The following is a 25,701-nucleotide window of genomic DNA, read 5'->3' on the forward strand; positions in this document are numbered from 1 at the left end:
ATTTCCTAGAAATACTCGTCCATTAGATGATGATTTTGAGAGGTATTACTTGATGTGGTCAAACTGGACAATTTTGGATGCTTTAGAGGCATTAAAATAAGATTGGAAAATAAGAACAGTGGGGATCTGGCAGCATGTGTCACTTTTCGGGTCTTTTGAAAGAATTTATAGCCTAGTTTCACCGTAAAGTGGGTTCTGTTGTTGTCATCGTATACACCTTTTAAAAATGTTCCTGTTGTCAATAAATAAGATGAGGACTACAGTGATCCATACCTCAAAGAATATAAAATGAGAAAAAATACGCTTTCTTAGATCTGTTGACAATTTATTTTTCTTGTAAAGGGAACATTATTTCTATGTGAGCCTACCTCTCCTTACCACTAGAAGTTGTTGCATTCAGTTCTGAGACAATGAAATAGCGGCATCAAATCAGGCAGCTTGCATCTTGGTTTTGTTAAAGGGATTAAAAAAAAATAACATTATTTCTCATAAGACGTTTTGGAGTAGAGCAATCATTTAGAAAATGAAAAGAATCCTTTGTCTAGGAGGCTCTTCTGTTTCGTTCTTTAATCTAAGCAGCTGTCTTTCTCCTTCCCCGTGGGAAGTTGTGGTGGGTAAATAACACGGAAATTCATTTGATGATGGAGACATTAGAGGTTGGCATGGACAATTAATTTGTTATTAGACAGAATTAATTTTATTTGATCCTTACATGGTTCTGTTGCTGCATATAAATTCAGCAGCTTGACGAGTTCTCCTGCGAACGCGGCTCTGTTCAGTCTGCTGAAGGATGGCCTTTCTTACGGCTGTGAGATCAGGAGGGGCTCCTTTCCTCGCCTCTGGGTGAAGGGCAGATTACAGGGAAGTCGTTGGCTTTCTGCTGCTGGAATTCATTTCGGGGTTTGTCACCTAGAACTTGTGTTTTCTGCTTGCCGAGTGCCCTGTTCGCAGCACAGCTCAGCCTCTCCAGCGCGTTCCTTCCCCTCTTCCCTTCCCAAACTAAATGCTGTGATCATTTTCTTTGCTCAGAACTGGTTTGAAAATGAAGTTTCTGAAGCTAAATCACCATAAAGCTAACTGTAGGAGAAAGTGAGAAGCTTTTTGCTTGTGAATGGTTTCATTGAGTTAGTTCTTTGCTCATATGAGGGACAGGACAAAGTATCAATGGCTACAGGTGGAACTGTTGGTCTTCATCTCCAGAGGGATGATCTCCTTGGTGTCACATCTCCAGAGGGATGATCTCCTTGCAGTGTCTCAAAGCAGCACCTTCATATTTCCTCTTTTGTTCCTACAGTTCCAAGCCATATTTTGGTTGATTCTGGTAGGTACTGATCATTTCTTCTGCAAGAATAGAAAGGAATTAGACCTCCCTGTGTCTTTCATGGCTTTGGCACATCAAACATTTGCAGCACATGTAACAGGAGCACTTGGGGAATGTTCATACTTGTTAACAACTCTGCTTTCTTTTACTGTTTCTTTCTGGTTTTGCCTTTCTCTGGTGTGACTTCAGGAGAGGCAGCACCTCGCAAGTGGCTGCACAATGATGGTAATCCTTTCCTAAACAGAGCTGGTGCCTCGTTGATAAACGCTTTTTTTGTTTGTTTTGTTTTTCGTAAGAATGACCTAATCACTGGGAAGATCCCCAGATGGAGACTTGAAGGAGGTCTGTGTTTTCACCCAGTTCTTCTAAGCTGCCGAAGGACCACAACTACAACATCTCATGGGGCAGCATCAGTTTCCCCTTCTGGAAAATGGAGGTGATGATGCTGAACTTCCATAGTAGGCTGCTTTTAAGATTGACTGCTGAAAAGTGCAGCATAAAAACCTAACGGCAGTCCTGCACTTCTGTGCTGCCAACTGGAAGAGTTCCACGAACAAGTTAATTTCAACAGTGTCCTCATAAGACATCTGCTTTTGCATATATTATACTGCATTTCACCTCCTGCTTCTCTCCTGTCTTAATTGTCTCTGCTCCACTTTTCCCCAGACTGGAGAGTCTCTTGCTTGTGCTAGATTGGCAAACTGAAAAGAAAAGTTTTTGAAAATGGGACCAAGGACAAAAGCAGGGGAGTATGTTCAGCTTGGAACTCTAAAGGAATATGTGAATGTGTTAAAAAGGGTACTAAATTCAATTATTTTTGTTAACCAATGGGATCAGAAGAGGAATCAATTATAATGTGCAGATATGTTTCTTTGTGAGCTGCATGGTGAAAACTTCAATTGCATTTTAAAGTCGACGTGCCAGGAGACAGCATTGTTTCAGTAGGTATGAACAAGGAAGGGACTAATGTCATCTGTAAGTGGCAGGGAAATAAGAAACCTGCCCCTCTTGACAGTAATCTTTTCCATTTAAAAAGCAAATTGGAGAAATGCAGTTTAACTATTCCCACATTAAGTGAAAAAGCAGGAGAAACTAAGGGATGAAATCACACTTCTTGAAGAAATTCAAGGCTAGACTTGGCGTACATTGTTGGAGATGATTTATCAGTAATTAAATAGGTTCTGACATAGAGGGTAAGACTGTAGATGAGAAAAAAGGAAAAAAAAATAATTTCCTGACTATCCATTAGCATGCCAGGTCATTAGCAAGCTTAGTAGAATGGTGTGAAAGTCAGCATTAGTGGTGAGTAACTGTCCTCCCCTTTGGGTGAGCTCCGGGTCCACACGGCGCAACTGCTGAGTGATTACGCAGACGGACTGTCACTCCTTGGTCAGCAGCCTCGCGGCTCTTTGAAACGTTTTTTTACCATTGAATGCAGAATTTAATCATAGAATGGTTCGGGTTGGAAGGGACCTTAAAGATCATCTAGTTCCACCCCCCTGCCCTGCGCAGGGACACCTCCCACCAGCCCAGGTTGCTCCAAGCCCCGTCCAACCTGGCCTTGAACCCCTCCAGGGATGGGGCAGCCACAGCTTCTCTGGGCACCCTGGGCCAGGGGCTCACCCCCCTCACAGCCAAGAATTTCTTCCGAGTATCCAATCTAAATCTACCCTCCTTCAGTTTGAAACCATTGTCCCTCAGCCTGTCGTTACACTCCCTGATCCGGAGTCCCTCCCCATCCTTCCTGTAGGCCCCCTTTAGGGACTGGAAGGGGCTGGAAGGTCTCCCCGGAGCCTTCTCTTCTCCAGGCTGAACCCCCCCAGCTCTCTCAGCCTGTCCTCACAGCAGAGGGGCTCCAGCCTCTGATCATCTTCGTGGCCCTCCGCTGGACACGTTCGAACAGGTCCATGTCCTTCTTGTGCTGAGGACTCCAGAGCTGGACACAGTACTCCAGGTGGGGTCTCACCAGAGAGAGCAGAGGGGCAGAATCACCTCCCTCGACCTGCTGGCCACGCTTCTTTTGGTGCAGCCCAGGATGCGGTTGGCTTTGGAATTTAAGCCCAGCTCCTATTTATTTTCCATCTCCCACCACTCCTGGGAGGTTCTCTCCTATATGCACTGGCCGATCCGGCGCAGGCGATGCCGGCACAGGTGTGTGCCCGTCCCCGGTGCCGGGGTTTCTGCCACCCTCCAAAAACCGCTACCAGCACTTGTCCCTGGGCCTAAGGTTGTGCAAATATTCCAGAAAACCTTCCCTCGCAGCGGCGTTTGCTGCGGGATGCCGTGCCTCTTGGGCTGCGCTGACGCGCCGAGGAACATCACGCTTATAAATAATGTCAGGTTCTTTATAACACGCCCCTACGGTGTTACAAATAACAGCCGCATCAATCACGTACCGCTCGTTCAAACATTAGAATTTAAAAGGACTTCGGAGACCCCCTGTTTCTTCATGTGGCTGCTGAAAAAGAAATTGCCCTTTGGAGCAGGGGAGGAGTGGCTTTGCCTTTCTCTTTGCCCTTTGTAGCAGTGGGTTAGATTGTCTAATAACGTCAATTCCAAGCTTTTGCAGTCTTTTTATTTTAAAAAGTATTCTTTAAGTATGAAATACGTATGTTTGAAGCGCACGCATGTTGAATTTAGGGAAGAATGGTAGTGTTCAACTCAATTTGGTGGCTGATATTAAAGAGGCAATTACATATAATTTGTGAAATAAAGAGAGCAACCTCTGCCGAGGGTGGTACCTGCGGGGTTTGGTGGCGCTTTCGGATCCCAGCTAATAAAAGCAGTGTCTAATACCAGCCTTTGCCTTGTTGGAGCCCCATCAGCATCCCAGCACCCAGACTGGGAGCAACTGGTTGCCTTCTGGGGCCACCGGAGGAGGCAGGGAGAAGATCCCTCTAAAAACCTCATTTGTTATGCTGCTGCCTTTTTGTTTATACTATTAAACTGTTGATAAGGGTGTCTGAATAGGTACGTTCTTGTAGAAGTGCACAAACTTCAGCTGGAGATTAATTCCTTTATTTGCCTCGTGTTCCTCAGAAGCTTTTAAAATTTTGTGTAAACTTTTTCTTCTTTTCTTTTGAGGTGAAAACTTCAGAGCTCCCTAGTTTTCAAGCTATTTATTGGTTTCCTGTATTCCTCCGTCATACATGCTGAACTGGCAGTATTTTTTTTTCTTGCTTTTTCGTCTATCCAAAACCTAAATACAATTATGGTTTCCATTCTGTATCCCCCGAAGAAACAGGTCTTTATACAATCTACGCCACAGCTTTCGTGAGGAGGGTTTTTCAGTTCGTACCGTGTTTGTGTTTTAAATTCAAAGCTTTAAGGATCGGTGTCAAATTTTGGGTGTATGGGATAACCTGTGGGATGTGCAAGTACAGGATATTAATAAAATTTGGGGCCTGAGCCAGCATGAGACCACAGACGCTTCTTCCCCGCTTTGATTTCTGGTGTGGCTCTGCGGGTCTCTTGCGTTTTACTTCATGGTGGCTGGCCCTGAGTTTTCAATTACAAAGTTATTTCTTGTCCTTAATCCCCGTCTCGTTCGTTCCTGGCTCTTCTTCCAGTCAGGGCTGGGGAACTCCGTGTGAGCCACGCTACAGTTGTTCCTCTCAGTTTCTGGAGACGAATGGATATTTATTAACCGATGGTAAAAAGTAAGAGGCAAGAGTGAAAAATTACACTAGCGAATACTGCGGAGAAACATATCTTCAAATATGTAAAGACTGCTCTAGAGGAAAAAGTAATAAATTTTTGCCTAGTATTGTGCTTATAGGCTTAGGAGATCATTTCTGGCAGCTGTTTTCTGTTCTGTTCACCCTTCTGAGGCGCTGCTCCAGCAGCTCAGGGGACAGAGGCTGGTGGACTGTGCTTTGCCCTCTCCTGCCTCCATGGCCATCGCTCCTGGGTGTCCTCGGAGCCGGAGGGAAGCCAAATGAGAGCTGGGAGCCAGCCTGGCCTCGGCGAGCAAGCCTGAGCTGGATGGGATCACTGTTTCTCTGGGTGGAGCTCTCTGGTGGAGCTCTCTGTACGTGGTCAGTGAGGACATGCCTTTGGGAGACGGCACCTGTTCAGATCATTAGAAGGTACATCTGTATTTCACAGGAACATTGACTGCTTGTACCTTCTGCATCGTGTTTCAGAAGTGCCACTAGAGGATATTACGTGATGATCTACAACAGAGTGTGTTCAGAAATTGAAGACTTCTAAAGATACAGCAATAGTATTTCCTTCACATATACACATCCATTATGTATATCTGGAGCCAATCTGATTCGCTCATGTTCAGCTAATAGCTTTTCCCCCAATTTACTTCTTGACTTAAGTGAGTATTAATCATAAACTGTTTCATTAGTAACTGATTTGATTCGGGGGAAAAAGTTGAAACGATTTGACGTGTGCTGTAAAACTTGCACTGCTTCTTCCCTGGACTTGAGGCAGGTGTTTTGCACAGGGAGTCTTTTGCCTTGATTGTGGAATCTGTTTATGTGTGTGTGTCTGGCATCCGTGATGGGCACAGGGAGACAGAGGCAGAAATTCGTCACTCGCTGCTTTTTGGGCGCTTCTGTTCTTACCCTCAATGAGCAGAAGAGTCCTTGTAAATTAGTAATCATGGGCAGCATCTTTGTGGCCGCGCCGACAAAGACAATGCAGCAGTCATGCTTTCTTTTAATGTGCTCGTGTCTGTTGGTAGTGGTGAAATAAGTCGGAAAACTAATACTTGCAAGAGAAATAGGAACAGTGTTTTGGCGTAAGCTGAGGAGAGGGATTGTGCAGTGGTCATAAATTCTACCTGAATGATTTGTTCTTGTTGTCTTTTGTCTTCCCTTCATTTCTATACCCACCTTTTTTTGTGCTGGTGGTATCGAGTGATTTTACGTTGATCGTGGCGGCTTTTTTGAAGAACTAAGGTGGACGATAAGGGTGCTGTTAAAGTAATTCAGAATGACTTCTGAGAGAAGGGAACAAGGCAAATAGCAGGATGGCAGCCCTGGCCTTGAGGAGAGCGGAGTTTTATCTGTTCATGAACCTGCTTGGAAGAATCCCGTGGAGTGCGCTCCTGGAGAGAAGGGGATCCAGGAGAGCTGGGGAGCGTGGGGGAGGCAATCTCCGGAGCAGCTTTCACAGCTCAGCTCTCGTGCCAGTCTGGGTCTGTCTGCTGCTGATAATAGACTGTATTGAGAACGGTGTCGTCTCGTGGAGCGTTCGTTGGTAGGATAAAGCTCTATTTGAGAAAGATTGTACAAAGTCAGGAGAGTGCTGGCCAGGTTTATTGTAAGGCACTGAGAAGAGAAAGGCATTTTATTAAATAATATAATGGTATTTCACAAATGGAAGCAGAAGAACCAAATATAGCGACAGATATATGACTTCATTTTAAACTCTTCTTTAAAATTTAGAATAATAAAAATAGCTCTGATAGCATTTCCTGACAGATCACAATGCACTTTTTTCCAGAGATAGGACATATGGTTGGACTTGATGATCCTGAAGGTCTCTTCCAACCAGAATGATTCCATGAAATGTAGCGATGAGTGTTGTATGCTTCAATATTGCTGTGCAAATGCGTCTGTTCTCACCTTTTTGTCTTCTTGAGGACTTGATTGCAAACTAAATATTCTGTAATTCTCCCTCTGGTGGATTGGGTGTCCTTTGGATTGTTTTTCTGGTATGTGGAGTGTAGGAAAGGATAAATTTCAATCTGAATATCTCGAAGTTATCCAGAATGTTCTGTGTCAGGGGTGTTTTGCTGTATGGAAGTAGGAATTCATCTTCATCACTAACTGTCTGCTCTTTGCCAGCTCTTTCCCTGATGTTACATGGCGGGGAGAGACTTCTTCCCTCTGTTTCTACGTCTTTCTTTTTGACAGTAATTTCTGTGATTATGCCATATTCTCCTCACTTTGATGAAGTTCTGCCTGGCAGTAGAAAAGCCGATAGTCCCTTTTGTTCTGTAATACCTGGCAGTTCATCAGTGTGAAAGCAAACCGGTGGTTTTACTTTGCAACAAACTAGATTTTTTGATACTGTGGTTCTGCTCTTTATTGCTCTGTGGTTTTGTTGAAAATAAATAGGAATGTACAAAATTTTGTGGTCAAATTTTAATTAAGAGACTGATGAATGTGTTTGTTTCATTCATTCTCTCTCAGATGTATATGATGAACACATTTCCGAAGTAACGTTTTTCTTCTGGTAAACTGATTTTTCCACTTGTTTTTAATGAAGCCTGAGTTCAGTGCTTCACGTTTTGTTTAATGGTTTGAGCATAACATCCGTGATGTCAGCGCAGTTTGGAGGGAAGATTTTGTTGACTTAATATTGCAGAGGCAGTGGAGGGAGAACAAAGAAAGGAACGTCGTTTTGTCTGCGTGAATTAACCATCACTCTGGTGACACTGTAAAAGGAAGGTGTTTGCTGAGTGGCAGCTAATACAATGTAGGCTATCTTAAGGTAATAGTTTAATTTCTGAAATTTGGGGAAATCTGTATATGCGGCTGTTGTCCCAAGGGCCGGAGTTGGTTCTTACGTGTAGACATGCATCCTCTTCTCCTTCACTCTCTACCAGGTGTGCTTGAAGAGGTTATTCCCTACTGCGTTCCCAAACAGCAAATCGCTGGGCTTTTCCCATCCCCTGGCTCAGCAGCTTTTGGGAGAGCATTTTCTCCTGCTTCTCTGGTGATCGGCCAAGCCCTCCGAAGTTGTTGAGCAGTAGGTGTTTGCCAACCGGTGTAGCTGCCACAGTGCGCAGTTATGGGGTCTTCACACCCAGGGACGTACTGGTGGAGCGGGGTCTGTGGGTAACTTGTGTGTGAAAGAGTTTGATGGGCAGGAGACCATAGAATCATAGAATGGTTTGGGTTGGAAGGGACCTTAAAGACCATCTAATTCCAGCCCTCCTGCCCTGGGCAGGGACACCTCCCACCAGCCCAGGTGGCTCCGAGCCCTGTCCAACCTGGCCTTGAACCCCTCCAGGGATGGGGCAGCCACAGCTTCTCTGGACAACCTGGGCCAGGGGCTCATCTACCTCATAAGGACAAATTTCTTCCTAGTATCTAACCTAAATCTGCCCTCTTCCACTTTGAAGCCATTACCCCTCATCCTATCGCTACATGCCCTTGTAAAAAGTCCCTCTCCAGCTTTCTTGTAGGCCCCCTTCAGATACTGGCAGTCTGCTACAAGGTCTCCCCGGAGCCTTCTCTTCTCCAGGCTGAATGCCCCCAACTCTCTCAGCCTGTCCTCACAGCAGAGGGGCTCCAGTCCTCACAGCATCTTTGTGGCGTCCTCTGGACCCGCTCCAAGCTGGGGTCTCACCAGAGCAGAGTAGAGGGCGGAATCACCTCCCTTGACCTGCTGGTGTTGGGATCATGAGCTCTTTAGGCAGCCAGGAGCTGGTGAGGGTGTACCCCTACTCACAGAGAGCAGTGGGGAAGGGACCAGTGACTTGCGGTGCATCTTCACTCTTCCTCTTTGTTTATACCTCGTCAACCCAGTTCAGCTGAGGATGCTGCAGGATGACAGCAGCAGTCGGAAATGGGTGATGAGAACGTGAAAGACCGGGAAAGCAGTTATGCTGAAAAACTGTGAAGATTGGACTTGTTTACCTTAAAAAGTTGTTGAATAAGAGGTGACAAGTTGAAAGCGCAGAGTCTAATGAATGAATGGTTTAGAGAAGTTATTTGGGAGCTGTTGTTTTCCCTGTCTCTGCAATGCAAGAACAAAGGTGTTCAATGAAGCTGAAAGGTGGCAAATTAAAAACTGATAAAAGAAAATACATTTTCAAGCAATGAAAGAAGCAATGGGATTCATTACCATCAGAAAACTGGCAAGGTCAGGAATTTATCAGGGTTGAAAAAGATACTGGGTATTTATATGATCAATAAAAATACCCAAAGGAGTTGTCAGTGAGAGCTTGTTCTTCAGAAGTATTTATTAAATGTCATTTTTTGGAGTTGGGAAGCCTAAGGTGAAGATACGACTGGAATGGTGGTGAAGCACCATAATCTTGTATCTGCCTGATAAGGTCCTTGTACCTGGCTGTGAAGCATCCGATTTTGTTCTTTGCCATATCGGGGTCTCAAGAGGAAGGGGATCCCAGGCACAGAGGGGTCGATGGAAGAACACCGTTTGTGAGGTTCCCTGCGCGTTCTCTGCGGGATTCGAGTGCCAGCATGTGAGAAACCTCTGCTGGAGAAGCTGCCATCCAGATCACCAAGGTGGTACATTTTCTTTTTGAAATGCAGAAAACTCTTGGAGAAGTGCAGTTCACAAGGCTGTAGAGCAGCCGAGCTTCGTGGTGTTTACTTGCTGTCTGAGAGCAAACCCTGAAGACGGCTCCTGGTGAGGTTAATGAGACATGTTGTGTGGGTGTTGTCTGAACTGTGCTCTGGGTTGAGAGAATAAACTAATCTTAAAAAAAAGCCAAGGAGGTGTTGCTTGGCGCGGTTTGTGTTTTTAACCTTTTTAGTTGGCTTATATACTTGAAGTGTTAAAGTGATTGTTCATTCACATTTTCCAAGGGTGCAAGTTACAAAGTGTAACCTACGTCGTATGGGTAACGTGAAACTTGTGTTCTGTAATGTGAAAATAGTATTTTGACCACATCCAAGTAAATCTTACTTCGAAGTAATGACTTATTGTTGCTTTGCACTATTGGGTGTGATTAAATAAGCTATCCCTTAAGCCAGCCCAGTCTTACTGTTGGGAGCAAGGTTTGGGTGGGAAATGACCCTTTATGATTATTATTATTTTTGTGTATTCTTTTTGCCTTATAGTTGTCTTAAGTAGTGTGGAAGTTGCACACTGTGCCTCCTGTACTTAACAAATGGCGTTACGGTTTTTGGTAAACAGCATTGGTGCTGAGCAGGCCCTGGATGGGGTACTGTATGGGTGGGCTCTTTGGGGTTTTTACCCCCTGTGTTCTGCATCAGGGTGGATCAACGAATACCGGCGGCTTCTGGGCAGTTCCCTAGCAGTTATGGGACAGTAATTGAAGGAAATTTCTAACAGTTGTTATAGGTAAGTGAAAACATTTGAACCCCAATGGGCAGTGGGCAGAAAGGCCTTTTGTTTAGATGCGTTCATAGAATCACAGAATAGTTTGGGTTGGAAGGGACCTTTAAAGGCCATCTAGTCCAACCCCCTGCCATGAGCAGGGACATCTTCAATTAGACCAGGTTGGTCAGAGCCCCGTCCAGCCTGGCCTGGAATGTTTCCAGGGATGGGGCATCTCCCACCTCTCTGGGCAGCCTGGGCCAGCGTCTCATCACCTCATTTACCCTCATAGTAAAAATTTCATTATATCTAGTCTAAATCTCTCCTCTTTCAGTTTAAAGCCATTATGCCTCATCCTATTGCGACAGGCCTTGCTAAAAAGCTTGCCAGCCCTGTGGCTTGCAAATTTCATGAGACCCGATGTGATGATTTGCAGTGCAGGTGCTGTGGGTGTCTGTCTGTGGGCGTCACGTGTGGTGAGGTGCACGTTACTCAACTTCCTTGCCCGGGACAGTCCTGTCGCAGCACATACGCAGGCAGATGTTCGATCTTCTCTGCTCTGTGTCCGCTTCCGAAGGATGCGTCGCCGAGCTGCGAGGGGAAGGAGCTGGGTCCGCTCTGCCCGCGGGAATCCTTTAAGGGCAACACAGATATGCTCTGGGCCACCGGGGAGATAGGGTGATGTATGATTTCTGAAACTCTTATTGAAGTCGCTGATCTTTTATACCCTGGAGGCAGTAGAGGGAATGATTTATGAATTAAGTAAAATATGGGAAATTATTAATAATGTTCTAATAAAGCATTCAGCTGAGGTGTATTCTGAAGCATTACCTAAAAGCGCTTTTTCTTTACCATTTTCAAAAAGCCACAGCTACCACATTTCCCGAGGTGTTGACACGTCGTAAGGGGACCAAGAATTTACTTCTCAAGTTCAGTGGAATGTGCTGTGTTGAGCTGATGGGATGAACTCAGGTCTCTGATTTTTCTGTCTGAGATTTGCCCTCCTGCGTCGGTCCTGCTTTACCCTGAACACCACAGGAGCAGAGCCCGGACGGTGCTGCGATTCCCCCTCCTTGCTTTTAGCAGAGACAACTGCACCGGCTTAGAGCACAGTTCAGTTTACTTTTTGCCCAAGTTAATGATATTTAAGCGGTTAAAACAGCAGGAAACTGGCTGTTAAGAGATTTAGAGGCCAATATCTGGGTTACTTAGTAGGCAGGAGGAAAAAGAAATCTGAGGGTAAGGAATGAACATAGGGCTGAATTTTTGTGTGCTGTAGACACTGGCAGAATAGAAGAACCTGATGCACCCTCACAAAAACTTTCTTTTCAGGGATAAATAAGGCATTTTCTTTTTTTTTCTCTACCTTTTTTTTTTTTGAATGGATGAATAATATAATAGTTTTGTATTGCCAGTACGTAAGGATGAATACATCGCCTTGTCAGTTATATGCCGTCCCTCTGCCAGCGATGGTGATCTAGTGGCTAGGCTGAAAAAGGTACGGTATTACTTCTTTTTTTTTTTTTTTTTAAAGAAATGACTGGTTTTCAAATATGAACTGTGCCCAGGGTGTCAGGCGGCGAGTGGCCCTGTGCTGAGGCAGGTGAATACGGCAGCTTCGCCCTTGTGCGAGATTGCCACTGCCTGCAGGGGGGCTACGAGAAATGGTAGAAAGAGGAGGGTTTTTTTTTGAATGAAGAGATGAAAAATACACGGAGAGAGAAAAACGAGCTTGTGCTAGAGATAGGCAGTGGCGAGCGTTCCGCTAGAAGGGAGTTAAATGAAGAAAAATCATAAAATTATTTCACGGCAGCAGGAGGTTAGGAAACATAACTAAACATGTTAAACTCGCTGTGAAGCAAGAGGACCCCAGGGGTATTTTAGTCAGATAATATTTAGTTGGCTGCAGTGTCAGTTGTATGATTGCTTGTCAGCTGGCATATGTATGTGCTATAAGCAAAATGAGGCTTTTAGAGACCATGCACAATTTTCCTAAGGATAGTAAGCAAGGGATTTATCAGAGACAGATTAAAAGAGTTACAGTGGATTTATTGGCTCTGGTCCGTTGCCAGGATAGAAGGCAAGCTGAGCCCTCTGCAGAGGAGCGCTGGAGGTGAGGGACAAGAGCTTGAAAGGAAGGACTATAAATCGGGGGGAAAACGTATGGAATAGAAGAGTATATAAGATACACGGGTATTTGTAAGTGTGCGTTGAAAGCTGCCTGCTGAACGTTTGCCAAAGGAGCAGTCAGATTGCAGAGTCTCTCCAAAATTTGAGGAGTGATGGTTGGGAAGCTAAAGAGTGCCTCTTGTTCTGGCACCTAAAATTAGCCTTTGCTCGTCGTTCTCAGCTCTCTGCCTGGTTGTGTCCTCTCCTCACCGCGCTTTCCCCGGTGGCTTTCTCCAGAATTCCAACCTTGGGTGGAAAGTTGGTGCTCGACCTTAATGATACGGTACCTTTCCTAGCAAGAAAATGGGTCCGTTAAGAGAGTATCAGAAAAAGCATTGAAAACCATCAGTTGTGGAGAAATGATAGGAGAGAAAGGAATGTTTTATTCCTGGTTTGCTGCGTGCTTGTGGTTACGGAGTACATCAGTCTTTCTGACCTCTCTGCCACCTACTCAGGTTGGATGGAGACACTTGGACTTATAAAGAATAAATATTTTATTTTTGTTGGAGAAGCCTTATTTGTAGGGCGCAATACGTCTGAAGGGCTTCTTGATAGGTTAAATCCATCTTTAGGTTCCTGTGATAGCCTTATGTTGGTTTGAGGGGCAAAAATTCAAGCAGAGGGTTGATCTATAGAAAATCACATTCAAGAGGTAAGAATATTTTGAAAAACTATTCTCTAACATTCTTCTTGTCAGTGCAAGGGTAGTGCAATCTGCTGGATGTTTTTATTTTTATGGAGTTAACGGGCTTTTTTGTAAATGCTGTTTTAATTGAGGTCTTGAGTAGAAAGTCAATGGTGTGTATATACATATGTGTCTGCAGTCAGTTCTAATTTGTAAAGTAATGTGAAAATAGGTCAGCCACAGAGAGAAATGTTGGGAAATGGCTGTAGCTGAGAAGGAAGCTATTTGGAGGTTTGGGAATAGAAAATTTTGGTTTAAAGATGATTAGTACAAAAGCTAAGGGTGGTAAGAGAAGGGGGAACCATTTGCCCTCTGGTGATAGTAGATGCTGCTGTAGACAAAGAAGACTTGAAAAGTTTCTGGTAATTTAGTTTTTGCTGGGTTTTTTTTGGCGTAGGACTCTTTTTTAGTCTGTTCTGAAAGAGTGGATTAGCTCTCGTTAGCCGTGCCTCAAGAAGGTCAGGAGCTGAGGGGCTGGAGCTCCCTTAGACGCGTTCCCGTAATAGCAAAGACTGACCGAATGTGCCTTTAGCCACAGCTCTGCCCTCCGGCCCCCGTTTCTTGGGCCTTGTCACTTTGCTTTGACTTTCCCCCCCTGTTTTCTGTAAGGCAATGGGATGGGAACATAGTCTTTGAAGAGAGAAGCCTAATTGCCAAGTAAGGCTTAGCAACGTATCAATTCCATATCCATTCCTCCGGCCATCGGATTGGGGCAGAACCTGTGAATTGTCAGTAGCCCTGGCTGACGCTTTTCCGGGGTGTGCGGGGCAGCCGCCCGCATCCCGACGTGCGGGAGGTGGGATGCGCGTGTGTCCTCTGAAGGAGGTGCAGACGGGGCTTTGGGAAGGGGTGGATGCCAACCACCGCGGGGGGCTGCGGGGCCCCACATCGCGCAGGGCTCCCTGCTTTGCTTTCAGCAGTTTCATCGCCTCGATACAAATTCATTTCTCTAAATTACAGAGATGTTGTTGAATTGTAATCCTCCTCTTTGATAAACACATCACTGAAGTTGAGATTTATCACATTTATTGTTTGCCTTTATTCAGTAGACAAGTTACCTGTCAGAGAAGGAAATTAGACTGGTTTGATATTATTCATATTAAGGCTCAGTTGATTGTTTCTTGTCCCTAATTCTTCTCTAGCTGCTTGCAATTTGATTGTTAATGTTTTCTTCAAGTATTTTTATGAGATACCAAAATGTTGCAGTGATTTATAATTGCCTGAGTCTGTATCTCCTCATCCATCCTTCTTTTAAAAGGTTGGCTCTCTTCCTCCATCCTATTTTCGGGGCCTGTCCTGCCATTTGTGAGTTCATCAAAGTTAGCTGCTCGTGGATCGGAGATTCCTGTGACTAATTTTTGAAGTATCCTAAGGTTGTAGTTTTTCCATCGATCCTGACACAGTCTGATATATTTCAGTATTCCTCAGTTATTCCTGGCTATATTTTGGTTTATGTTCCCGCACCTCACACTGCTAATTTTACTGATGTTAAACATCTGGTCAAGCCCCAGTTACCGTCTCCCTTGTTCTCTGTGTGTATTTGTATCGCTTAAAGCAAGAAAGCAAAGACCTCTCTTACACAGCCATCTTTCTCTTTTATTTGTTTTTTTTTTTTTTTTTTTTTTATAAGGAATAGTTAGCTAAATTATACCTGATTGCAAATAGCATCTGTTTGATGTTGAAGCTCCATATTCTTTCTTCAGTCTTGAAATTTTCTCTTATTATGACTAATTTGGAGTTAGGAGTCTGGAGAGGAAGAGGAGGGGGAGATCTTGCCACTGATTTCCTATAATGAAGCGGTCTATTAACATTCTCCAAAAATTATCATTAAGTAAAAAAAAAAAGCTCATCTAACGCTAGGAACAGGAATATTTCTGTACCATCAAGAAAGGGGAATATCATTATGATTCCACTTTACAAAGTCTGTCTCCTCTGCCAGGCTCTAACCCGTGCAGAAGGGAGAGCGCGAGTGAGCCCTGCCTTTGGGTTGGGGATTAATAGTTGGAGTTCATTCGTGTGGAAACAAAGCAGATTTTACTGTGACGAGAATCCGTCATTAAAAAGCCATTATCGGAAGGGACCGGCACAATTCCTGCTCTTTCATTGCTAATGACAAAACAATCTGTTCTTTAAAAAAACCACAACCCTATATTTTCTTTCAGAGAATGGTGCAGGAGACTTAGCAGAACAGAAGCCGGGTGACGAGAGGCAGTTGAAAGATTTATTGATCAATAAACCAGACAATTACAGCTTGTTTATAAAAGGGAAAAAAACCCAACCAAACCTGGGGCCTGCGAGCAACACCGAGACTCTAATAATGATAACTCTGGCATCCAGCTTGAAACGATAAAAGTCAATAGGAAGATATAGGATTTCAATAAAATTATGACACTAGATAAACTTTACCCCAGGAACAAATTTTCCCTGGGTGTGTGACTGACTTCAGTTAGATTTGTAACTTTAATTTCTTTCTTATTGATTTTTTTTCTTTTCTTCAACTAATTAGAAAGTCTGTGGTGAATTGTGTGTATGTATGTTTGAGGAGGGGCTAACGAGCAGCAAGAGGAGCAAGCCCTGAGTTGATACGTATGTATATACGGTCTGCTGGCTTTCTAAATTTCTTTTTGGCTATATATATTTACTCCTCAGTTGCTTCCAATACACAGCTGGGAGTCACTCTCCTTCTCGGTGGGCAGATATCCGAAGCCGCCGCGGGCTGCCCTTGGAGTGGTGCTTCGGTGCCCTGGGGGCTGTCGGTAGGGATGAGGAGGGTGATGCTGATGGTGCTTATGTGGACAATTCTCAGGTCTTCCCCTAAAATGAAGCCAGAAGTCCTGGAGGAGCCCACCTGAAATACTGCTGTTTCTAAACCTCTCTGGCGTGTGAATTCCCTTAGTTTGGAGGTACTCGCCAGCCAGGTTGAATTTTGGCTTTGCATAGAGGGAATAGAGGAGCCGGTGGGAGGACTGGAGAGAAGCTTTATCTTGGGGATGGCATTTTGCGAAGGTGCCATCCTCTACTTCCCCGTAGCAGATTTTCATGGGATTAGCTCTAGTTTGTGATTTTCCTTTTAGGTATTTGTGCAATAGTAGGAGGCATATTCTTTTGGCGAATTGGCTGTTGCTGGCAGAAGGAAGGGAAATGGTTCAACCTTTGAAAAAATCCCAGTTCTTCCCCTTTTTCAAACTTGCATCTCCTCAAACATCAGAGTTTGCTGTGGGGCATTAATTTTCTAGGTTTGTAATGAACATCAAAACCAATTATTCTTTTAGGGCACGTTTAGAGTAAGCTCATTTCTGTTCTGGTGCTGATTTGAAGCTGGTCAAGGTACAGAGCACCTGGGAGTGCGGGTGTAAGGTCCGTGGTGAGTCTGCAGAGGTGCCCTGTGCTGGGGAAATTTTGGAAATTCCCAGAGGGACGGCTTCTTAGTAATTGCGATGAATGCGCTCCTGATAGAAAGCAGGAAAGCGGAGGTGTTGGAAGAAGGTTAGAGAGGGCATGTGAAAGTCCCTGGGGAGGTTCTTGATGGGGTTTGGGGAGTATCCTGTTGTGTGGGATGAGGAGATATTGCAGCAATTACTAAATTAGTGTTACATTTTAGAGAATCGTTTTAGACGGAGGACTTCTCAACAAGAACTTCTGTTTCCTGCCAAACTAACAAGATCTTTAGGAGGGAGGGAAAAGCTTCCAGTAAGTGCTCTTGATGGGGAGGAATTTGGAAAATGGAGCTGGGGACCACTTGTTGGAAGCTGAGAATTGGTTTCATTACAGTATTAATATTTAGAAATAATTAAAAAAGAGAACTAAAATCCAGGATCAAGTGTTTAATTGTATCGCCCTTTATTTCAGCTTTCAAGCACCTTTCCCCCCCTCCCGCCATACAGCTTGTGTTGTATTTACTGCTCGTGGGTTTTTTTTCTTGAGAAGTTTACTCTTCCTTTAAGAGAAGGGCTTTGAAGGGCAAGGTCTGTAGTTGATTTTAGGGGAGAGACAGCCCGCCGGGATGTCCTGCTCCCATGCAATTTTCCCATCCTAACATGAAAGCAGAAGTTTGTCCTCCTTGCAGCTGAAGAGCTCGGGGAACTGCTGGGATCTTGCTGGGAATGATTCGAGTGACCTAATATTCAGCAGTTAATTGGAAACCAAGTGTGATGGGAATTGCCGGGGGTCCTGTTTGCTGTCGAAAAAATGCTGAGGATTTTGGGACTGCCCTGCTGTAATGGAGAGAACATCGCAGTGGTAAATTATCACATCGATGAAAGGTGCTTAGTAGAAAATTAGGATAGCAGAGCAGTTAGGAGTACGGAGGATGCTGTAATTGCAGGTGTAATTGCAACAACATGCAAGGATCAAACCTTTGCTAAATGTTCTCTTCTGTGCTCTAGACAACGATCCTGCAATAAATGGGGAAAGAAAGCTGTCTCCTGAGCAAAGGCAGGCTGCCTTATGGAGAGTGCACTGGGCAGACTGGGAGACGTCTGTGCTAAGGGGGAGGAGGAGGATGGAGCCACCCTGTACTGCTGCCTTCCTGCTAAACGAGTTCATGAGGAGGCCGGCGCGGTGTGTCTGGGTTTGGGTTTTGTCCTTCTGCAGTCACATGGAAGCATTTCCTTTCATATGCCTGTCAGACTAAAAATTCTTTCTAAATTGTGACAAAACTGTACTTTCCTTGGAAGAGTGTTTCTCTTCACCCAGACCTGAGCAAGGAGCTAGTAATAGCTTCTAGTAGTGTTTATGTTAAAACCTGTTTTTCTTTATTATTTTATTATCTCTGTTCCTTCAGCCTCAGGCTGTGCTTTGGCCTTGAGGTCCTTTACCTGCTGACCGCCGCCGCCGTCTTGGCTGACCTTTCAAGCCGTGACACGCTCCGAACACACGCTGCACCTCTGGCAGTGCCCCTCCTCGTGTTTTCACACCTTGAATTTGAATGTTCCTTCCCTTCTCCACACGTACACTCGCTATCCATGTTCAGTCTCTGACCTTTAGATTTTGAAGGAGGAGGTAACCTTTGTACGAGGCTTGAGCAGTTACCATCACCTATCTAAAATACAGCCTGTTTTGCCGGAGGGTGAGGGAAAAGGGCATTTGTTCCTCCCCTGGCAATTCCTGCTTTCCCCGAGAGGGCAGGATCCCAGCGAAGCATCTCAGCGTGGCCAGGCTGGCTTTGTGCCGCGCTCCTGGCTGGGTGGAGTGGCAGCAGCCTGGTCTGGATGCGAACTACGCCGCCATAAAGCTGAGTGATCTTCTAATAATATTTTGGGGTTTTGCGGGGGCAGAATTCACACGAGAGAACAGGTTTGTGCAGAGCACTCGAGCGGTTCTGTAAGAGGGCGAGGTAGCAATAAAGGCGGGCAGCACTGTAAGATTTCCACGGAGTTTTTGCTCTTTGGATTCATGCCGGGGCCTTTGCCGCTTCGACCCCCGTCTGTAGCCTCGCAAACATCAAAGTTGTTCTTCCATGTAGTCAAAAGATAAAACGCTTCACCAGCTGGCTGATCCCTGGATGCATGTTGCACCGTAAACGGTAATCTCCTTAAAACACACCTGACTTTTGGGGATTTGCAGCCTTTTGTCCCCATTCTCCTTCTCCACCAGTGCCTTGGAGGGAGGCGTTAGGTCTGAAGTTGGGAAGGCGGCAGGAGACGCTTCAACAGGGGCCCCCACAAATGTTTTCCCTTTAGCTTTCGGCCCAAGCTTTGTACTTGGGAGTGAGAATGCTCTCGGGGAGGGGAGAGGGATCCTTCTTTTTGTCTTTCTCTGCAAATGCTTGCTTATAATTGCCAGCAAAGAGTGAGCCAAACACATTGTCTGCGAGATGTTAACCTCTGAAAAAATATTTATTGTAAACACCGAGTGTTGCGGTGTTTAGGGAGTGATAAGTCACATACCATTTAGAGGATATTTGCTCTCAGCCACTTTGTTCGTTGTCAAATCTGTTTCATTTCTGTTGTGACAATTCTGTTCCTTCATTGCTGGAACTCTTTGGCAGGAAAAATGTCAAGTACTACACTAAATATTTTGCTGCAGAAACCCATTCAGCCATGTTGAATGAGAACAGTGTCTCCAAAAAGAAGGCAGACTCTGTTTGCAGTTGCCATCTGCTTGTTAGAGTGTGTGCATGTTGCTTTCCTGCAAGGGTTGTGTGATTTCATATACAAGAGACAGTCCAATTTCTGAGTTTTCAGAGCAGCAACATTTATTTTATTAGAACTGTGTGTCCGTGTCTGTGCCTTGATGCTGATATGAAGACGATGAGTGCGTATCCATCAGGGTTTCTTTGCCATATAAAAGAACAATGGGTAAAATTGTCAAATATTGCTGTGGGCAGCCTCTCCTCGGAGTGAGGTGGGGAGCCTTATCCCTAAAGGTGGTTTCTGTTCTTCCCCACAGGAGCGGGATGGGATGCGAGCAATTCTGGAGTCGTACGACAGCGAGCTGACCCCTTCGGAGCACTCGCCCCAGCTGAGCCGGCGCATGCGAGAGGCTGAGGAGATGGTGCAGAAGCTGCACGCTCATAACACGGAGCTGGAGGTAATAAAGAAGCATCATCCTCTAACCCCGGGGGGGAAGTAGTTGAGACCTGTAAGATTGAATTGCCTAGTGGTGGGATCTGCTCTCACAGAAAACAGATTTGCAAAATTCAAACTTCAAAATTCCAGGATCAATAAGACCCACAAGTTATTATTCTGCGCCTGAAGCCGGCAGAAGCCGAGAATAATCGTCTTTGGGTGGGAAGAATCCGCTTTGTGTTAGGCGTAGCTGTACGGCACGGCTGGGGTGACAGCCAGTCCCTGCGGGGTGCAGGGCTGTGTAAGTGGACAATGAAACGGAGCAAGCGTGGTGTCCTCTCAGAGGTCCAGTCGAAGTGATTCGCTACCCGGCATGTGTAGCAAGGTCTTCCGCACACAGTGTGAGTGAGTGTGTAAGAGCTTTACTTTGAGGGTTGAAGAGGTAAAGTACGTCTCTGCTGTTAATTCTTCACTTGGCACTGGGCCTGAAAACCCCAGAATGCCAGTGACTCTCTTAAACGCTTTTTACTAGGTTTTCTCTAAGAAAAAACATTCTTTCTGAAGATAGAAGTATTTCTTGAAGGAATCCTTATATTATTTTTAGTTCTCTTTTTGAAAATTTGCAATCTGAAACGTGTCTGTGATGAGGTAAGTGTTAACATGCGTTTGCCACATAGTTCCCTCTTCGCTGTTGTACTTTGTCATAGTGGAATGGGCTTTATGGTCATGACTTCAAATATTTGGAATATGTCTGTGATCTTAAAGCTTGGCAGTTTTATTACATAGGCTTTACAGTAATCCTAAGTATGTGAGTTTTCCTTTCTTCCCGTCTAGTTCCACCATCGTATAGATTTATAGATGCCATAATTCAGACGGAGTGAAACTTGTAGAAACTGATGCTGCTCGGTTCGTGTTCAAGCCGTAGAGTGGATTGTCCCACTGTGCACAAACCTCTTTGTTGCTTCTGGCATCCTCAAAAATGCCCTTTCCTTGAGTTGGTGGTGGGGACTTCAGTCAGTCAATGCTGGCTCCAGGGACCTTCAAAGCCTTAGCAAGCAGAGCAGCGTAGTGTGGTGAAGATCACTCTCATGGCATAGCTCCCCTCCATCCCTGTTTCCCAGAAAAGGAATTCTGTGAAGTTTTGGGGAAGTTGATAGAGAAGTTAGCTGGTAACAGCAGATGAAATGTAAATGTGCCCGAATTTATCTGTCTCGGAGTGTTTCTCTGTGTTGTCTTTTGATCACCATATTGCTTACCACCAAACAGAGCAGGATTAGACGATGCTGACATAAAGTGATAGGCGGCTGTTTTATCCTGCTTTCTTCGTTGTTTCCAACAGTGGCTCTGGGTTGTTGGAGGGAGATTTCCGGAATTGTTTCACTGAAGATTTCAAATGTGCGTGGTGTCTTTGGGCAATAGAAAATTACCTTTTCTTCTTCAGGTGAAAGCATGGAAGAGTGTGGGAAACAATTGCTACACCCCTTTATTTATAGAAAACAAATTATAAGTTTGCTTTTGTGGGTATGGATTAAGGGCTGCACGGAAAATTTCAGAAAGGATCTGTGTTCTCTGGAGGTTTGTTTAGTGTGATGTCAACCTTTAAGTCTTTCAAAGACTTTACTAGAAGCAGGATTCAAAGACGTGATATTCCCCTTGTAAAGTAAAATTTTACGCTTCACTTGGTTGTGTGTTTGCCTTTCTGACTGCAACGTTGACTGCTGAATCCCATCTATTCTGGAATTTTGGGGGAAAGTTTTTTGTTCTAGTAAAAATCTGAAAACTGGAAAGGGAAATTGAGGTAGAGGCAGGACTCCTGGTGTCTCATCATCAGGAGCAGCAGCTGTAATCAACTGCCTGTAGATCAAAGAACTGGTCGATAGCAGCTATTAATAACTTCTAACATAATGCTCTGCTCCCTCCCAGCTCTGCTGAGCCTCTGTACAAATTTTAGAGATGTTGACACCTGCATGACTCATCTCACAAACAGAGGAGACGGCAGGAGTGAGGCACCTTGGAGCCTCGGTTCTTCCCGAGATGTGGGAGAAACGGTCTCTCATGGGGGGGAGTCGGGGAGAGAAGGAAAAAGGGAACTTCACACCGTTGACGTCTAAGTGCGGCAGAAGGGTTGGGGCACCCCAGGAGCCCCTGGCGTGGTGGGTTGGGAGGGCAGCACGCGACCGGCTTGTAGAGTAGCACAGAAGAGTGAGAAGAGCCCGTCCGTGAGCATCGGGCGTGTGGCAGCAAAGCAACAAGGTGCACGGCTTTTCTGATGGGAGCCCGGGGAGGTCTGGGGGGGCTGCAAAGAGACAGGCTGGTGGAGCCCAGCTGCAGAGGCCAGGCTGACACGATTCCTTTTTGCTAGGCTAAGTTGGTTAAAGTGTGGAAAACAATTAAGATCACCGGTTAACCGAGGATATACCAGCGCAGGTGAGCACAGCTGTGCCCGCAGAGCGCTCCGGGCAGCTCGGCGTGCGCGGGGATCGCCGCGCAGTTGGTACAGGACCAGCCCTTGCCCCGTCCCTGGGCACTGCACCACTGCATCTCCGCTGGGAGGCTGCACCCATCGCTGCGCTCCACCAGCATCTGGGGCTTAAAAACGCCTCTAAGGCAATCGCATCCTCTTGCATTACATTTTGTAGCTTCTACCTTTCAACTTTTTTCATAAACCTTAAAATTCACACCATTTCTCTCCTCCCTGATTTGTTTTGTCACAGTTTTTTTTTTTTACTTTTTTGCTACTGAGTACTTAATTTACCAAAATCTCTTTCTACGCTCCCTAGTAGAGAGCTCTTTGATACTTTTCTTTTTCTTTCTGGCTGCCCTAATCTGTTACCAGCAGCCCCACCTCTGAACACGCCACAGAGGGGAAAAAGTGATGTTCTTAACAGGGGGTTTTCTGTACTCTAAAAATGGAGATTTTCCCAGCAGCGCTCTGTGAGGCAGGAAGCTCTCTGGTGAGGACGGAGTGATCGCAGTAGGAAAGAGGAGGAAGCTGCATGGGACTAGGAAGATTTTGGTCCAAGGCAACCACTTGTAATTCATTAAGGAGATGAGGTCTCTGATAAGTCCTTTGCTTGATGTGCAAATGGAGGTGGGAAGCTGTTTAAAAGAACACAGGGAATGAGAGAGGAGTGTGTAAGCCCTGGAGGGTTGTGTGTGAGTGGTTTATTAATGGATGGTGGGAGGATGGATTTAGGTGGTACACAGAGTCGTGCCCCACTCCCTCCTTCCCGGCCCTCACTGGGCAGGACGGCTGCTGGGGGCGAGCGCTGCTGCCTCTGCGTCGCAGCCAGCACCTGGGTCACGGGCTCCTTCCCAGAGCCTGAAACACAGAAGGATGCTCGCTTTCATCCCGGATGACTTCAGACACGCCATGTCGCTGTGTAAGAACTAGTCCTATTGGAGCCTGATGGGGCAGAGGACTTGGAAGGCAAAGAAAGGCTGATGGGGAACTTTTAAAACCCCCTTCCTTGATGACTGATGAGAAAAGCTGGATCTCTAACGCATGGACATGCAAACATGTCGTCTCTTCTGGGACTGGAAATGACTGCTGTGTCCTCCCCAGGACTGCTTGCCCCAGCCCGAGCCCCTGCTGCACGATGTCCGTCTGGCTGGAGAGGTTCGAGAAAGCACTTTGCGGAGCATTGATGGTAAAGCAGGGGGCAGATGCAAAGAGAAATGCCATCTGAAATGGTGGCTGGAAAAGCAAGCAGGCTGTGTCAGCCTATTTCACGTGGTTAATGAGGTGTCACTCACCATCTTTTTAAAAGTGTGTTTTGGAACTGAAGAGGGAATGTGTTTGTCCCTGGCCAGCCTGCTATAAATACTTCAAGTAGACAGAACTGTAGCCATATTTATATCACGGCATGAATTTTTGTTTTGATACTGGTGATATTAACGGTTTTCTTGCCAAGCTGGATTAACTTTTACTGCCTTATCTCCCATTACTTCTAATTTCAAGGTAAATATGACAAAACAAGAAGCTTCTGTGCATGCAGCAGCTACTGCGAAAAAGCTCTGATGTGGAGTTTGGTGTTTGAAAAGTTAAATCCAGCTGCACAAAAGAGAAATCATCATAAATATAACTCCATTAATAGCGATTTTATTACAACACACTTGGCTCCATATGAAACTTTAATGAAGAGAGATTTGCAAGGAAGGCTCATGCTGACACCTTCAATGGTCTCCAGCATTTTTTACATTGAGAGATTTACACTGTCTGTGAGCACCATATGTACTCTAATCAGTTAATTATGAGTCTGACAGTTTCAGCACATGCAATGCCATATGTTCTGTGTTTTTGTTCCACCACGGGCATTACTGGTGACCTCGAAACTCATTGACCAAATATCGTCACCTTATCTGCACCTGATAACTGCGGCGCATCTGCTGGCAGTGAAAATTGGGCATTGCTGATTCTTGTGATGTTAGTCACAAATCTGCTCCTTGCAAAGGCAGTTACTTAGCAGTCACCCCAGTGTTTAAAGTGCTTAAAATTTACGTGCAGATGCAATACAATGTTTATTTGAGCAGTTAACAGTTCCTCCTCGTCTCTTGCCAGCTTTCCCCATCAGTGCTTTTCCACTTTTTTTACCTTCTGTATTTTTCTCTCTTTGATCCACGCTTTGTATTTATCTTGCTTTATCCCTCCTCTGACGAATTTCCTCTCCCCCTCAAAGCTAGATTGCCTCTTTACGTAGCAGAAGGGGTTTCTGTGATGATGGGAACTTTACAGAGAAATTTCCTCCCATCTGTGCAAGGTACGGAAGAGTTTGTTTGAATTTTCAGGTTTCTGCTGCCTGCTTTCTTCACCTCTCTGCTGCCATCCCACCTTCGTGCACTGTTTTTTTCTCAGTGACAACTGTAAGAAGCAGTGAGAAGATTACTCTGCTCGCTTCGGATGTCCATAAGGAGCAAATCAGAGTCACTAGAGCTTTCCTGCCACTCCAGAATGGCATATGTTTCACTTGCCCGGACTTCTGCTGTCATTGTAGCATCTTATCTGTGACTCATGCGGGAGAAAACAGGCTGTCTCTGGAGGTGATGCTAATGCGCTCCATGCATCAGCTCCCACTGATTGCTGAAGCAGTCACAGGGCTGGACATCATCTTCTGACAAAGCAAACACCTTGTCGAAATAGCATTTTGAACCTGAAGGCTTTGGCATCTCTTGGCAGACTCCAGCCTTCCCGAGAACCGCTGCCGGTCCTTTGCCTTTCTTCTCCTTTCTGAAGGAGAGTCGGTCAGGCTGCGCGTCCTCCTGCGGTCCTGCAAAATGGATTATCTCGGGTTCTCTCTTCTTGCCCGCGTTTCATCTTCCTTCAGACCCCAGTGACCTTATCAAGTCAGGGAGCCATTGGTTTCCCCCCCTCCCTGTTCCACCTGCCGGGGGCTGTGTTTGGGGACGGCACCTTGCAAATAACCCTCACATAAATGAGGAAGCCAAGTCACGGAGGGGCTTAATGATTTGTTAAAGGTGACAGTCCCTGCTCTGTGGCAGAAGAGTGCCTCTTAAAACTGGTTGCTGCTGCAGCAGAGCCTGTCTCTGCATATCTGAGATGTTTTGTTTGGTGAAACTAGATTTTACAACTCAATTACTATTATTGTTTTTGAGGAGATTCCCCATTTTTGGATCTGTCCTGAAGGTTAGTAATTGATGGAGAGAAGTAGTCCCCGGCACTGCCTTATACTGGAGATATTCTGCACAAACCAGAATTGTTGTCACTACAGGTAGATTTTTTACAGCTATTTTTAGTGTGTGGATGCTCTGACAGTTTAAGAATGGCTTTAACTCAGCAGTTCCTAGGGACCGCAAGCCTCCATTATTTTTAAGAAGTGAGAATGTCTGGGCGCCAACTTGCATAGAGTAAATTAAATCATTAACTAAGACAGTACCTGTACCTTTAGCCTATGATAAGCAGCTTTATAGACAAAGCCCCAAGAAAAATGACGGGTTGCAGAACAAGCAGCAGCCGTAAGGACCCTTTTGCTGTGCCTGGCTGCAGACTGAAGTGCATGGGACAG

The 25,701-nt window shown here is 45.3% G+C and overlaps 1 protein-coding gene across 6 annotated transcripts in view; it reads left to right on the forward strand.

The window, feature by feature from the left end:
* MAD1L1 (mitotic arrest deficient 1 like 1) overlaps positions 1-25,701 on the forward strand; it is a 367,938-nt gene that overhangs the window by 138,050 nt on the left and 204,187 nt on the right. For 4 of the 6 annotated variants that reach the window (XM_063344898.1, XM_063344899.1, XM_063344900.1 and 1 more), the window contains exon 12: positions 19,560-19,700. In XM_063344898.1, coding sequence (XP_063200968.1) covers positions 19,560-19,700 — 141 coding nt within the window. Of the gene's footprint in view, positions 1-11,715; positions 11,814-19,352; positions 19,425-19,559; positions 19,701-25,701 lie in introns of those variants that run through there. The other 2 variants (XM_063344901.1, XM_063344902.1) reach the window with 2 other exon arrangements.

This window comes from Chroicocephalus ridibundus, chromosome 8 (assembly GCF_963924245.1).
Source record: "Chroicocephalus ridibundus chromosome 8, bChrRid1.1, whole genome shotgun sequence".
In the NCBI taxonomy this organism is placed as follows: domain Eukaryota; kingdom Metazoa; phylum Chordata; class Aves; order Charadriiformes; family Laridae; genus Chroicocephalus; species Chroicocephalus ridibundus.